The sequence below is a fragment of the Oncorhynchus mykiss genome, chromosome 18 (genome assembly GCF_013265735.2).
Source record: "Oncorhynchus mykiss isolate Arlee chromosome 18, USDA_OmykA_1.1, whole genome shotgun sequence".
In the NCBI taxonomy this organism is placed as follows: domain Eukaryota; kingdom Metazoa; phylum Chordata; class Actinopteri; order Salmoniformes; family Salmonidae; genus Oncorhynchus; species Oncorhynchus mykiss.
The window spans coordinates 45332863-45347640 of NC_048582.1; the positions used below are offsets into that span (position 1 = coordinate 45332863).

A 14778-nucleotide genomic window follows, 5' to 3' on the forward strand; every position below is an offset into this window, starting at 1 on the left:
AAGTCAGAATGAGGCTCAGTAGTGTGTGTGGCCTCCACGTGCCTGTATGACCTCCCTACAACGCCTGGGCATGCTCCTGATGAGGTGGCGGATGGTCTCCTGAGGGATCTCCTCCCAGACCTGGACTAAAGCATCCGCCAACTCCTGGACAATCTGTGGTGCAACGTGGCGTTGGTGGATGGAGTGAGACATGATGTCCCAGATGTGCTCAATTGGATTCAGGTCTGGGGAACGGGCGGGCCAGTCCATAGCATCAATGCCTTCCTCTTGCAGGAACTGCTGACACACTCCAGCCACATGAGGTCTAGCATTGTCTTGCATTAGGAGGAACCCAGGGCCAACCGCACCAGCATATGGTCTCACAAGGGGTCTGAGGATCTCATCTCGGTACCTAATGGCAGTCAGGCTACCTCTGGCGAGCACATGGAGGGCTGTGCGGCACCCCAAAGAAATGCCACCCCACACCATGACTGACCCACCGCCAAACCGGTCATGCTGGAGGATGTTGCAGGCAGCAGAACCTTCTCCACGGCGTCTCCAGACTGTCATGTCTGTCACATGTGCTCAGTGTGAACCTGTTTTCATCTGTGAAGAGCACAGGGCGCCAGTGGCGAATTTGCCAATCTTGGTGTTCTCTTGCAAATGCCAAACGTCCTGCACGGTGTTGGGCTGTAAGCACAACCCCCACCTGTGGACGTCGGGCCCTCATACCACCCTCATGGAGTCTGTTTCTGACCGTTTGAGCAGACATATGCACATTTGTGGCCTGCTGGAGGTCATTTTGCAGGGCTCTGGCAGTGCTCCTCCTGCTCCTCCTTGCACAAAGGCGGAGGTAGCGGTCCTGCTGCTGGGTTGTTGCCCTCCTACGGCCTCCTCCACTGCTCCTGATGTACTGGCCTGTCTCCTGGTAGCGCCTCCATGCTCTGGACACTACGCTGACAGACACAGCAAACCTTCTTGCCACAGCTCGCATTGATGGGCCATCCTGGATGAGCCACTTGTGTGGGTTGTAGACTCCGTCTCATGCTACCACTAGATTGAAAGCACCGCCAGCATCCAAAACATCAGCCAGGAAGCATAGGAACTGAGAAGTGGTCTGTGGTCCCCACCTGTAGAACCACTCCTTTATTGGGGGTGTCTTGCTAATTGCCTATCATTTCCACCTGTTGTCTATTCCATTTGCACAAATCAAATCAAATATATTTATATAGCCCTTCGTACATCAGCTGATATCTCAAAGTGCTGTACAGAAACCCAGCCTAAAACCACAAACAGCAAGCAATGCAAGTGTAGAAGCACGGTGGCTAGGAAAAACTACCTAGAAAGGCCAAAACCTAGGAAGAAACCCAGAGAGGAACCAGGCGATGTGGGTGGCCAGTCCTCTTCTGGCTGTGCCGGGTGGAGATTATAACAGAACATGGCCAAGATGTTCAAATGTTCATAAATGACCAGCATGGTCCAATAATAATAAGGCAGAACAGTTGAAACTGGAGCAGCAGCACAGCCAGGTGGACTGGGGACAGCAAGGAGTCATCATGTCAGGTAGTCCTGAGGCATGGTCCTAGGGCTCAGGTCCTCCGAGAGAGAGAAAGAAAGAGAGAACGAGAGAATTGGAGAGAGCACACTTAAATTCACACAGGACACCGAATAGGACATGAGAAGTACTCCAGATATAACAAACTGACCCTAGCCCCCGACACACAAACTACTGCAGCATAAATACTGGAGGCTGAGACAGGAGGGGTCAGGAGACACTGTGGCCCCATCCGAGGACACCCCCGGACAGGGCCAAACAGGAAGGATATAACCCCACCCACTTTGCCAAAGCACAGTCCCCACACCACCAGAGGGATATCTTCAACCACCAACTTACCATCCTGAGACAAGGCCGAGTATAGCCCACAAAGACCTCTGCCACGGCACAACCCAACGGGGGGCGCCAACCCAGACAGGAAGATCACATCAGTGACTCAACCCACTCAAGTGACGCACCCCTCCTAGGGACGGTATGAAAGAGCCCCAGTAAGCCAGTGACTCAGCCCCTGTAATAGCGTTAGAGGCAGAGAATCCCAGTGGAAAGAGGGGAACCGGCCAGGCAGAGACAGCAAGGGCGGTTCGTTGCTCCAGTGCCTTTCCGTTCACCTTCACACTCCTGGGCCAAACTACACTCAATCACACGACCCACTGAAGAGATGAGTCTTCAGTAAAGACTTAAAGGTTGAGACCGAGTTTGCGTCTCTTACATGGGTAGGCAGATCATATAGAGCTCTATAGGAGAAAGCCCTGCATCCAGCTGTTTGCTTAGAAATTCTAGGGACAATTAGGAGGCCTGCGTCTTGTGACCGTAGCGTAGGTGTAGGTATGTACGGCAGGACCAAATCAGAGAGATAGGTAGGAGCAAGCCCATGTAATGCTTTGGAGGTTAGCAGTAAAACCTTGAAGTCAGCCCTTGCCTAGCACTGGAGTAATATGATCACTTTTTTTTATTCTAGTCAGGATTCTAGCAGCCGTATTTAGCACTAACTGAAGTTTATTTAGTGCTTTATCCGGGTAGCCTGAAAGTAGAGCATTGCAGTAGTCTAACCTAGAAGTGACAATGACGAGACTCTCAGTTAGATAGCAAATGTTCATTTTTTCCAAAAATATTATTTGTGTAAGAGAAATAGCTCCGTTTTGTTCATCACGTTTGGCTAAGAAAAAAAAACGAAAATGCAGTCACTTACAATGCCAAACTTTTTTCCAAATTAGCTCCATAATATCGACAGAAACATGGCAAACGTTGTTTAGAATCAATCCTCAAGGTGTTTTTCACATATCTATTCGATAATCTATCAGTGGTGGCAGCTGGCTTCTCATCAGAAGAAAACGGAAAAATACTGCAGCTGGAGATTACACAATAATTGCGACGGAGGACACCAAGCGACCACCTGGTAAATGTAGTCTCTTATGGTCAATCTTCCAATGATATGCCTACAAATACGTCACAATGCTGCAGACACCTTGGGGAAAACGTGGAAAAGGTAAGCTGACTCCTAGCTCCTCCACAGCCATATAAGGAGTCATTGTCATGAGGCGGTTTCAAAAAATGCGGCACTTCCTGATTGTATTTTTATCTGTTTTTTTCTGTAACATCAGTTCTGTGGCACTCACAGACAATATCTTTGCAGTTTTGGAAACGTCAGATTGTTTTCTTTCCAAAGCTGTCAATTATATGCATAGTCGAGCATCTTTTTGTGACAAAATATCTTGTTTAAAACGGGAACGTTTTTCATCCAAAAATTAAAAGAGCGCCCCCTATATCGAAGAAGTTAAAAGGTCATTTACCACCTTCACAAGTGCAGTCTCAGTGCTATGATGGGGTCTAAAACCAGACTGAAGCATTTCGTATACATTGTTTGTCTTCAGGAAGGCAGTGAGTTTCTGCGCAACAGCCTTTTCTAAAATTTTTGAGAGGAATGGAAGATTTGATATAGGCCGATAGTTTTTTCTATTTTCTGGGTCAAGGTTTGGCTTTTTCAAGAGAGGCTTTATTACTGCCACTTTTAGTGAGTTTGGTACACATCCGGTGGATAGAGAACCGTTTATTATATTCAACATAGGAGGGCCAAGCACAGGAAGCAGCTCTTTCAGTAGTTTAGTTGGAATAGGGTCCAGTATGCAGCTTGAAGGTTTAGAGGTCATGATTATTTTCATCATTGTGTCAAGAGATATAGTACTAAAACACTTGAGCGTCTCTCTTGTTCCTAGGTCCTGGCAGAGTTGTGCAGACTCAGGACAACTGAGCTTTGAAGGAATACGCAGATTTAAAGAGGAGTCCGTAATTTGCTTTCTAATAATCATGATCTTTTCCTCAAAGAAGTTCATGAATTTATCACTGCTGAAGTGAAAGCCATCCTCTCTTGGGGAATGCTGCTTTTTAGTTAGCTTTGCGACAGTATCAAAAAGGAATTTCGGATTGTTCTTATTTTCCTCAATTAACTTAGAAAAATAGGATGATCGAGCAGCAGTAAGGGCTCTTTGGTACTGCACGGTACTGTCTTTCCAAGCTAGCCGGAAGACTTCCAGTTTGGTGTGGCGCCATTTCCGTTCCAATTTTCTGGAAGCTTGCTTCAGAGCTCGGGTATTTTCTGTGTACCAGGGAGCTAGTTTCTTATGAGAAATGTTTTTAGTTTTTAGGGGTGCAACTGCATCTAGGGTATTGCGCAAGGTTAAATTGAGTTCCTCAGTTAGGTGGTTAACTGATTTTTCTCCTCTGGCGTCCTTGGGTAGACAGAGGGAATCTAGAAGGACATCAAGGAATCTTTGTGTTGTCTGTGAATTTATAGCACGACTTTTGATGTTTCTTGGTTGGTGTCTGAGCAGATTATTTGTTGCAATTGCAAACGTAATAAAATGGTGGTCCGATAGTCCAGGATTATGAGGAAAAACATTAAGAGCCACCACATTTATTCCATGGGACAAAACTAGGTCCAGAGTATGACTGTGACAGTGAGTGGGTCCAGAGACATGTTGAACAAAACCCACTGAGTCGATGATGGCTCCGAAAGCCTTTTGGAGTGGGTCTGTGGATATTAAAGTCACCAAAGATTAGAATATTATCTGCTATGACTACAAGGTCCGATAGGAATTCAGGGAACTCAATGAGGAACGCTGTATATGGCCCAGGAGGCCTGTAAACCGTAGTTATAAAAAGTGATTGAGTAGGCTGCATAGATTTCATGACTAGAAGCTCAAAAGACGAAAACGTCATTTTTTTTTTTTTGTAAATTGAAATTTGCTATCGTAAATGTTAGCAACACCTCCGCCTTTGCGGGATGCACGGGGGATATGGTCACTAGTGTAGCCGGGAGGTGAGGCCTCATTTAACACAGTAAATTCATCAGGCTTAAGCCATGTTTCAGTCAGGACAATCACATCAAGATTATGATCAGTCATTAGTTCATTGACTATAATTGCCTTTGAAGTAAGGGATCTAACATTAAGTAGCCCTATTTTGAGATGTGAGGTATCAGGATCTCTTTCAAAAATGACAGGAATGGAGGAGGTCTTTATCCTAGTGAGATTGCTAAGGCGAACACCGCCATGTTTAGTTTTGCCCAACCTAGGTCGAGGCACAGACACGGTCTCAATGGGGATAGCTGAGCTGACTACACTGACTGTGCTAGTGGCAGACTCCACTATGCTGGCAGGCTGGCTAACAGCCTGCTGCCTGGCCTGTACCCTATTTCATTGTGGAGCTAGAGGAGTTAGAGCCCTGTCTATGTTGGTAGATCAGATGAGAGCACCGCTCCAGCTAGGATGGAGTCCGTCACTCCTCAGCAGGCTTGGTCCTGTTTGTGGGTGAGTCCCAGAAAGAGGGCCAATTATCTACAAATTCTATCTTTTGGGAGGGGCAGAAAGCAGTTTTCAACCAGCGATTGAGTTGTGTAGAGCTCATCACTCCCCCTAACTGGGAGGGGGCCAGAGACAATTACTCGATGCCGACACAACAGCATGTGAAATTTATTGTCAATCAGTGTTGCTTTCTAAGTGAACAGTTTGATTTCACAGAAGTGTGATTGACTTGAAGTTACATTGTGTTGTTTAAGTGTTCCCTTTATTTTTTTGAGCAGTGTATAAGGCAAACAGACAGCTGCAGCCAACCATATACATATAATCCATAGATGGCAATTCCCACTCAATTCAGGACTAGCAGCCACTGCTAGTGAACCCATGAGTTTAACACTCAAATTGCCAGGCTAAGAGGTTAAAAACCATTCTATGGATTATATGTCTATAGCCACAAAGCAACAAGCTGTATATGTGGCCTGCATGCTGCCCATATTGCGGGCTTCCCGACTGTAGGCAACCTGTAACTGCCAAAATAAAGGAAACACTTGAGTGAAGGAGGGATACAAAGTTTATGTTATGGTGTGTGTGCATTTTCCTGGCATGGTTTAGGTACACTTGAAGAATCTATGCCTAGGCGCATTGAGGCTGTTCTGGCAGTTTATGATGGCCCAACACTCTTTTAAGACACTTTATGTTGGTGTTTCCTTAATGTTGATAGTTACCTGTATGTACTTGTGATAAAAGTTTATCCACAGTAATATTTAGAAACTATTGATCCTTTGTAGCCAAATTATGCTCTATAGTGTATTTTGAACATCGATAGCTGGCTCCTGTGGTTGTATAAAAAATACATGTTTTTACATCCCTGTTGGTGAGCATTTCTCCTTTGCCAATATTTTATTTCACCTTTATTTAACCAGGTAGGCTAGTTGAGAACAAGTTCTCATTTGCAACTGCGACCTGGCCAAGATAAAGCATAGCAGTATGAGCAGACAACACAGAGTTACACATGGAGTAAACAATTAACAAGTCAATAACACAGTAGAAAAACAAAGGGGGGAGTCTATATACAATGTGTGCAAAAGGCATGAGGTAGGCGAATAATTACAATTTTGCAGATTAACACTGGAGTGATAAATGATCAGATGGTCATGTACAGGTAGAGATATTGGTGTGCAAAAGAGCTAATAATCCATCCACCTTACAGGTGTGGCATATCAAGAAGCTGATTAAACAGTCACACAACTCAGGAAGGAGACATGTTCTGTCTCCTAGAGATGAACGTACTTTGGTGCAAAAAGTGCAAATCAATCCCTGACCAACAGCAAAGGCCATTGTGAAGATGCTGGAGGAAACAGGTACAAAACTATCTATATCTACAGTAAAACAAGTCCTATATCGACATAACCTGAAAGGCCGCTCAGCAAGGAAGAAGCCACTGCTCCAAAACCGCCATAAAAAAAGCCAGACTATGGTTTGCAACTGCACATGGGGACAAAGATCATACTTTTTGGAGAAATGTCCTCTGGTCTGATGAAACAAATATAGAACTGTTTGGCCATAATGAGCATCGTTATGTTTGGAGGAAAAAGGGGGAGGCTTGCAAGCCGAAGAACACCATCCCAACCGTGAAGCACGGGGGTGGCAGCATCATGTTATGGGGGTGTTTTGCTGCAGGAGGGATTGGTGCACATCACAAAATAGATGGCATCATGAGGGGGAAATCTCCTGAAGTTAAAGCTTGGTCGCAAATGGGTCTTCCAAATGGACAATGATCCCAAGCAAACTCCCAAAGTTGTGGCAAAATGGCTTTAGGACAACAAAGTCAAGGTTTTGAAGCGGCCATCACAAAGCCCTGACCTCAATCAAATAGAAAATGTGTGGGCAGAACTGAAAAATATTGTGCGAGCAAGGAGTTCTACAAACCTGACTTAGTTACACCAGCTCTGTCAGGAGGAATGTGCAAAAATTCACCCAACTTATTGTGGGAAGCTTGTGGAAGGCTACCTGAAGCGTTTGACCCAAGCTAAACAATTTAAAGGCAATGCTACCAAATACTAATTGAGTGTATGTAAACTTCTGTTCCACTGGGAATGTGATGAAAGAAATAAAAGCTGAAATAAATCACTCTCTATTATTCTGACATTTCACTTTCTTAAAATACAGTGGTGATTCTAAATTACCTAAAACTGAGAATTTTTACTAGGATGTCAGGAACTGTGAAAAACTGAATAATGTATTTGGCTAAGGTGCATGTAAACTTCCCACTTCAACTGGACATATTACCTCAATTACCTCGACTAACCTGTGCATTGACATTGACTCTGTACCGGTACCTCCTGTATATAGCCTCACTACTGTTATTCTACTGCTGCTCTTTAACTATTTGTTATTTGTATAATTTTTTTTACTTAACACATTTTTCTTAAAACTGCATTGTTGGTTTGTAAGAAAGCATTTCACTGTAAGGTCTACGCTTGTTGATTTCGGTTCATGTCACAAATACAATTTGATCCGTAGATTAGGGCCTAATTAACTTATTTCAATTGAATGATTTCCTTATTTGAACAGTAACACGGTCAAATCTTTTAAGACGTGTTTATACTTTATATTAATCAGTTACCCAATCAATATAGGGCCCCCCAGTTACCCACGTGGGCCCCCTAGCTCCTCTCCTTCCCCATCTAACATTTAGCAGCAGGCTGTCTACAGTCACTGAGAGCGGGCTCCTGATTCCTCCAGTGGTTGGCAGTTGCAGTAAAAAAAAATACTTTTCCACATTGTGTTACAGCCTTATACTGAAATAGATAACAAATCTCAACAATCTACACACAATACCCCATAATAACAAAGCGAAAACAGGGTTAGACATTTTTGCATTTATTCAAAATAAAACAGAAATTCCTTATTTACATAAGTATTCAGACTTGAAATGTAGCTCGGGTTCATCCTGTTTCCATTGATCATCCTTCAGATGTTTCTACAACTTGATTGGAGCAATCAGGGGAGAAGGGCCTTGGTCAGGGAGGTGACAAAGAACCTGATGGTCACTGACAGAGTTCTTGAGATCCTCTGAAGATGGGAGAACCTTCCAGAAGGACAACCATCTCTGTAGCACTCCACCAATCAGGCCACACAGAAGCCACTCCTCAGTAATAGGCCTATGACAGCCCACTTTGGAGTTTGCCAAAAGGCACCTAATGACTTACCATGAGAAACAAGATTCTCTGGTCTGATGAAACTAAGATTGAACTCTTTGGCCTGAATGCTGAGCATCATGTCTGGAGGAAACCTGACACCATCCCTACAATGAAGCATGGTGGTTTCAGCATCATGCTGTGGGAATGTTTTTCAGCGGCAGGGACTGGGAGACTAGTCAGGGTCGAGGCAAAGATGAACGGAGCAAAGTAGAGAGATCCTTGATGAAAACCTCCTCCAGAGCTCTCAATACCTTATATTGGGGCGAAGGTTAACCTTCCAACAGGACATCCACCCTAAGCACACAACCAAGACAACACAGGAGAGGCTTCAGGGCAAGTCGCTGAATGTCCTTGAGTGGCCCCACCCAGAGCCCGGACTTGAACCCGATTGAACATGTCTGGAGGGACCTGACAATAGCTGTGCAGCGACATTCCCCATCCAACCTGACAGAGCTTGAGATGATCTGCAGAGAAGAATGGGAGAAGCTCCCTAAATACAGGTGGGCCAAGTTTGTAACGTCATATCCAAGAAGTCATACCCACCTCAGGTCCGAATCTGATTTATTTTTATGACCGGATTGTGTCAGGGTCAATTCGGTTCAGATCTTATTTTTGGGAAGTGAGAAGACCTCTAGATCAGGGTGTCAGGAGAGAGTAAATAAAATGGCAAGAAAAAAAAACACTGCAGATATTGTATCACCTCAGTCAGTACTAGAGCAGAAAACACCTTTTAAGTAGCCTAGACATCAAAAAAAAAAAAAAAGAGGCAGAGTTTTAACTGCTTTTATATAAATAATGAGAAATACGGTTGGAAAAATGTATAATACTGCAGGTCAGTTTCACTACATAGACAATTTATTGATTTAAAACTGAGAACAAAATTGCACACAACACATAGGACACTGGTTTAAAAGATAACTTATGAAAAATACAATTGTTATAGACATTAAAATCTTTCCCCAATAACACAGTTTATCAAATGCATGCCAAATGAGTGAAGGGACAGTGGAATGAAGAGGAGTCAGACTGGGGTAGTTAAAACATGTAAACATGACATCACTTGTGTAAACAAGTGTACCCTGATCGGCGCTGGTCCATATAAATATCACATGTAAGGCACACAAAGACTTTAAGCACTCAAGTGTTTCAGTTTGGCATAGAATTATGTTTCACTGGAATAGAATCATTGGTTAAACTCTCCCTAAGAAGGAAAATGAATATACCTAACGAGTGTAAATTTACAGAAATCCCATCCAATTCCTAAATAAATTTACAACCCAAAGAAATATTTTTTACTAATAAATGGTAGTGAAACAGTCAGTAAAGTGTAAAGCAAGTAAAAAGGGAATTCATTGGCAAAACTGCAATGCTACTGGTGACCTATAGTGGCAGGGGTTAAGAGGGAGATATAAAATACAGGGATATATAAAGCAAAAGGGCACTAAAATGAAGTATAAAATCATAATTTTTGTCACTGAACATCAAAGCAGTGTTTCCACTACATACGTTTAGCAGTGGCACAATATTATTTTATATTGTTTTTTAAAATAGTTTTCTGGATGGTAAAACATTTTTAATATAAACTTAAACCACCAAAACCAGAATAGCAACAGCTATAAGCAATATTTTTTTTCTCCCAGTAAGCTCTTTGAGAACTAACACTCAAAATAAAACTTGACAGTCAGGGAGAATGTAAAATTCCATGTCACCCATTGATTTTGTTACAATGTTTGAGTCACTCAGATTGCATAAAATGGCATAAGCCATAGCAAAATGTGTAGAATTGTAGGAAATTAACTTTAAAACAGCAACATTATCTGATGCCAAGAGGGCCTCTAAAACCACGCCATTGGCCACACCCCCGAATAACTTTGCCACCGCTGCTGAAAGAAATCATAGGAGAAACAATGAAGCAAAACGAACAGGAATAACACGTGAGCCTCATAACTTACATCTGAAGACTGATGTCTTATGGGCTGTTGACAGTACAGTCAGTTTTAAAATGCTTATTGTTGTTCCTTTCTTTATAAAGTAAGAAATTTGAAGTAAGCAGGCTCTGTGAAATTACTTTCTATTTAGTGCCAGAATCTAGCCAACGAGGGCAGAATAGAGGACTAGATGCCAGTGGTTGTTTTGATCCAAGTCACGCTGATCTTCACATGAACCCAGAGCTGAGATGGAGAGAGATGGGGAACAAGAAGGAAAGTGGGGGAGAATAAGAGAAGGGAGCTGGACAATCATGTGTTAGGAACTGCCCTCAGTCAGAGCACAGACTGATATCAAACATCTATAGAAAAAAATCTAAGCTGCTCAAATGGAGACATTAAAAAGAGAACATTTAGAGTATGGCCCTAGAGGTCAGAGGTACTGCAACTCACTTCTTGCGGTCCTTGTCCTTCTTCCCGTTAGCATTAAGGTTTTGGGCCTGCAGTAGCTGGGCTGCAGCTCGTCTCTTACTGAAGGAACTTTGTTCCTCCTCTAGAACTCGTCTCTTCTCCTCCAACGCACCCCTCTCCTCCGCATGCAACCGCTTCAGCTGCTCAAACCTTCCCTGCAGCTACTCACACAGCAGCAAAATGGTTAGAGACTTACAATGGATACCTTCACATAAAACACATGTTCTGTTAAGTATCGTAATATATGTGTATTTGTGAATGTGGTGTGTTACTGTATATGTGTGTGCATGTGACGTGTACCCCTCTCTCAGCATCTTTGAGTTCAGCCTCCTTCTCTTTGACTCTCTGGACAAACAGCTGTCTCATCTCCTCCTCTCGCCGCTGAAGTTCCCCCAGAAACTCTGTACGCTTTGCTTCATATGTCTGCTGAAGGCTGTGCACACATTTCAAAGGTCATACACACTTCAATTTCACTAGTGCCAGAGTGAATGTGTGTGTATCGTACCTGACAGGTTTGCTCTCAGGGTCTGTATCTCTGAAGCCTATCTCCTCTAGCTTGCAGCGGCGGTACAGTTCATAGTGACGTGTGTGAGTCTGCTCTCTCAGGTCCTCCATGTTCACACAGATCAGCATTTCACGCAGTTTCACAAAGTCACAGTGACTCTCGTTCTCCACTGAAACACAATCAGCACAACAGTGGATTTGTCCCATTTTCTCCTGCCCAACAGAGGGACCCAAACACACACTCTCGCTCTTACCTTGCACTACGCCCCAGGGGTACTGGCGAGCCTTCACCATTTTGTTCCCCACCATCATCTCCTCTGTACTACCCACTACAGCAAACGGCAGGTGGCCCTGCACACAGACATACACACACACACACACTTCCAGTTGAGGAACTGTCCCAAATCAGGATAGGGTATGCGAGCATTGTTTTAATTCAAATCCATTTTTGACTTGCTGAGCTATCCACGTGTGACATGCATGTGCAGTTTGAAGCCTGGTTTGAATTAGCGGCAGGCGTTTGATCAATACCCACCCTTTGTGACATGGGATGAAGCCTTGGTTAGAATGTGAAGCCAACTGAAGCTAGCTAGTGTTAGACGATCCTGCATATCTCTAGCTGGCTTTGTGACATAGCCCTGAGATGTAGACTGCACATTACAGACACTAAGCTACTTATGTGAATACCATCTTTGAGACGCTCTGTCAACAATAACTACATAACCATGTGTAGCAGCAGATGAGTGTGCGTGTACTTACATTCATGGTAGTGTTAACCTTGGCTACAGTCTCATCGTCCAGAGGGAACTGGTAGATCTGAACTCCGTTACTGACCAGCTCACTCATGATCTTGAGCTTAAACTTGTGCAGCTCACTCTTAGAGATGGTGTCCGCCTTGGCTATCACTGGGATGATGTTCACCTGGAACAAGCACGCACATAGACAAAATGTGCTATTTCTGTGCAAATAAGGATGGCGAGAATTACACAATATGTATTTTAGTACTGAAAGAAACCATTTTGAAGGCGCACATTCTACATGACATTAGCATGCTAGCTTGTCTACAAGGCCCCTGCAACTCATAGTACTTTGCAAGCTGCAGACTCAGATTCGTAGTGTTGACAGAATCCCACCCAGCCTACAAAAGCTTCTTGCCAACAACCCACACCACAGCTAAGTATATACTCTCTGCGCCTGGTACAAACACACTGTTCTCTGTCTCGCTCTGCATCAGTCCTCTACTTTTACTGTTCTCGCTCTCCCATCTATTCAGAGTCAATACATCTCTCTATCCATACAGGACAAAGAAAGCTAGACAGCATCCCACAGAAAACAACCCCATTCAGATGGTAATCACTGGGGTGGGCACACACACACACAGCTGAGCTCATGCCAGCTACTGTGAGTGACTAGACAGCGCGCAGAGGAACTATAGACCACTCCAGAGTGGACACATCTAGGGTAAAACTAAACTACGACACAGTCAGGCAGGGATAAATTCTGAAACCGCGCTATATAGCGTGCTTGACTTCCAATTGAGCAGTCACCTGCAGCGATTACCTTGAATGTGATCTCCACAAACTCAGTAACATTGCCTTTAAAAGACGCATTGTGGTCCCATGTGGCTCAGTTGGTAGAGCATGGCGCTTGAGGACAAGTACAAAAATGTATACACTCACTATTGTAAGTCGCTCTGGATAAGATGGTCAGCTAAATTTAAAAAAAATAAAAATCATATAAAACGTACAAACATGAACAGACTGAATCCTGGCCTCAGTCATGTGCATTCACATACATCATGTGAATACACAACTACACACATTAACACTCAGATTCGAGAAGCTAAAAAGTACCCTGACATCTGGAGCTTAATATCTCCTTCCTACAGTTGGTTCAGTGTTTGACTGCCACAAGGATCTGAGAGCTGTGACCTCAGTACAGTGATATGAGCAGGGTCAGTGACTATACTGGGCCAGTGACCAGAAGCCTTTGACAGACACCTTGCTGTCTAGTTTCTTCATAGTGAGTAGGTCCAGGGACTTGAGGGAGTGTCCTGAGGGCGATATGAAGTAGAGACAGGCATGGAGCCGGGAGTCGTGGTAGTTATGGAGGCTTCTCTTGATCTTCAGCTCCTCCTGGAGATACGTCTCATACTGACGGTCTATATAGTCCACCACCGGCTGGTAGCTAGTAAGGAGAAACATAAGGTTAGTATACACACACTTGCCCAGTTTGTTCAGCTAGTCTTAAAAGCTGACAGTGATGTGACACACACCCCTCTCCCTACCTGTCCTGTTTGTTCATCTGGTCTCCAAAGCCCACAGTGTTGACTACTGTGAGTCTGAGTTTGACATTACTCTCCTGCAGGTCGTATGTCTGGGCTCGCAGCTTCACCTGTGGCTCGAAGTGGGACGACTCACAGTTCTCAAAGTTAGTGTTGAACAGTGTGTCCATCAGGGTCGACTTACCAATACCAGTCTCACCTGGTGGGACACACACACAGAGAGAGAGACGGAGTGTGAGAGGCAGCAAGGGGATAGGCCTGGTTGGAGAGAGACGGTTATTGTCTTACCTATACAGAGGATGTTGAAACAGAAGCCTTGGCAGGTGGACTTGTTGACCAGCTGGTCTGGAAGGCTGTCAAACCCAACATGGCCAGACAGAGAGAGGGGATGTGCTCCCTTATGTCAGGAACACAACATAACACATCAACAGACTATCCCCCAGAGTAATGTCTGTTCAAACACCAAATATAAGCCTCTGAACCTCTTGTTTATTGCTCTAGCGTAGTGAACAAGAAATGCCATTTGAAACGTAACAAAATATAATCATTTGAAAGCAGCTGACGTTAAATCATGGCATTATTTTGATCCCAAGACACAGTTCGCAAAACATCGATATCTAAAGTTAGCTACTTAACGTTACAGTATCTAACGACAGCTTAACGAAGTTAAACTTTCACAGTCAGTGCCGGCTATGAAAATAGCGGAGGAGGCTACAACGTTACTAACGGTTGCTAACACGACTAGCTAGCTAGCCAATTTCACAACTTTCGGAAAACACTGCTGGTTACTTTTACAAGCAAGCTAGTTAGAATTAGCAAGGGACACTCCCTGGCATGTCTGACTCGACTCAAACGTCCTAAACTTGTTCGTTATGTTCTGTAAAGTTTCTATTCAGATAGCTAACTCTAAATACTGGGAAATACACACAAAAACTACTTTATGACGTACCAGCTGCCGAGCAACATCAGAGGAAGACATAGTTTGGATATATATTTTTAGAAAGCAATCTCAAAACAAAGTAGATGTCATAAACGGAGGAGACTTATAGATAGCTTCTTCTTC

At 43.9% G+C, this 14778-nt stretch overlaps 1 protein-coding gene across 1 annotated transcript; it reads right to left on the reverse strand.

Moving 5' to 3' along the window:
- Window positions 1-9140: 9140 nt before the first annotated feature.
- Window positions 9141-14694, reverse strand: LOC110496360 (septin-10). Its single transcript, XM_021572215.2, has 10 exons — window positions 14665-14694; window positions 14004-14112; window positions 13719-13914; window positions 13432-13618; window positions 12191-12352; window positions 11686-11782; window positions 11433-11601; window positions 11228-11360; window positions 10910-11088; window positions 9141-10702 (listed from the first exon to the last, which is right to left on the reverse strand). Exons 1-10 carry the CDS (start codon window positions 14692-14694, stop codon window positions 10687-10689), a joined length of 1278 nt encoding a protein of 425 aa, XP_021427890.2. The 3' UTR covers window positions 9141-10686.
- Between the last annotated feature and the right edge of the window lie 84 nt (window positions 14695-14778).

Coding starts and splice junctions, on each gene's coding strand:
- LOC110496360 (XM_021572215.2), bottom strand. CDS start 14,694: ATGTCTTCCTCTGATGTTGCTCGGCAGCTG. Junction 13,619..13,718: donor CAGATGAACAAACAGGACAG/GTAGGGAGAGGG, acceptor TCTCCTTACTAG/CTACCAGCCGGTGGTGGACT. Junction 12,353..13,431: donor TGAAGAAACTAGACAGCAAG/GTGTCTGTCAAA, acceptor TGCTTGTTCCAG/GTGAACATCATCCCAGTGAT.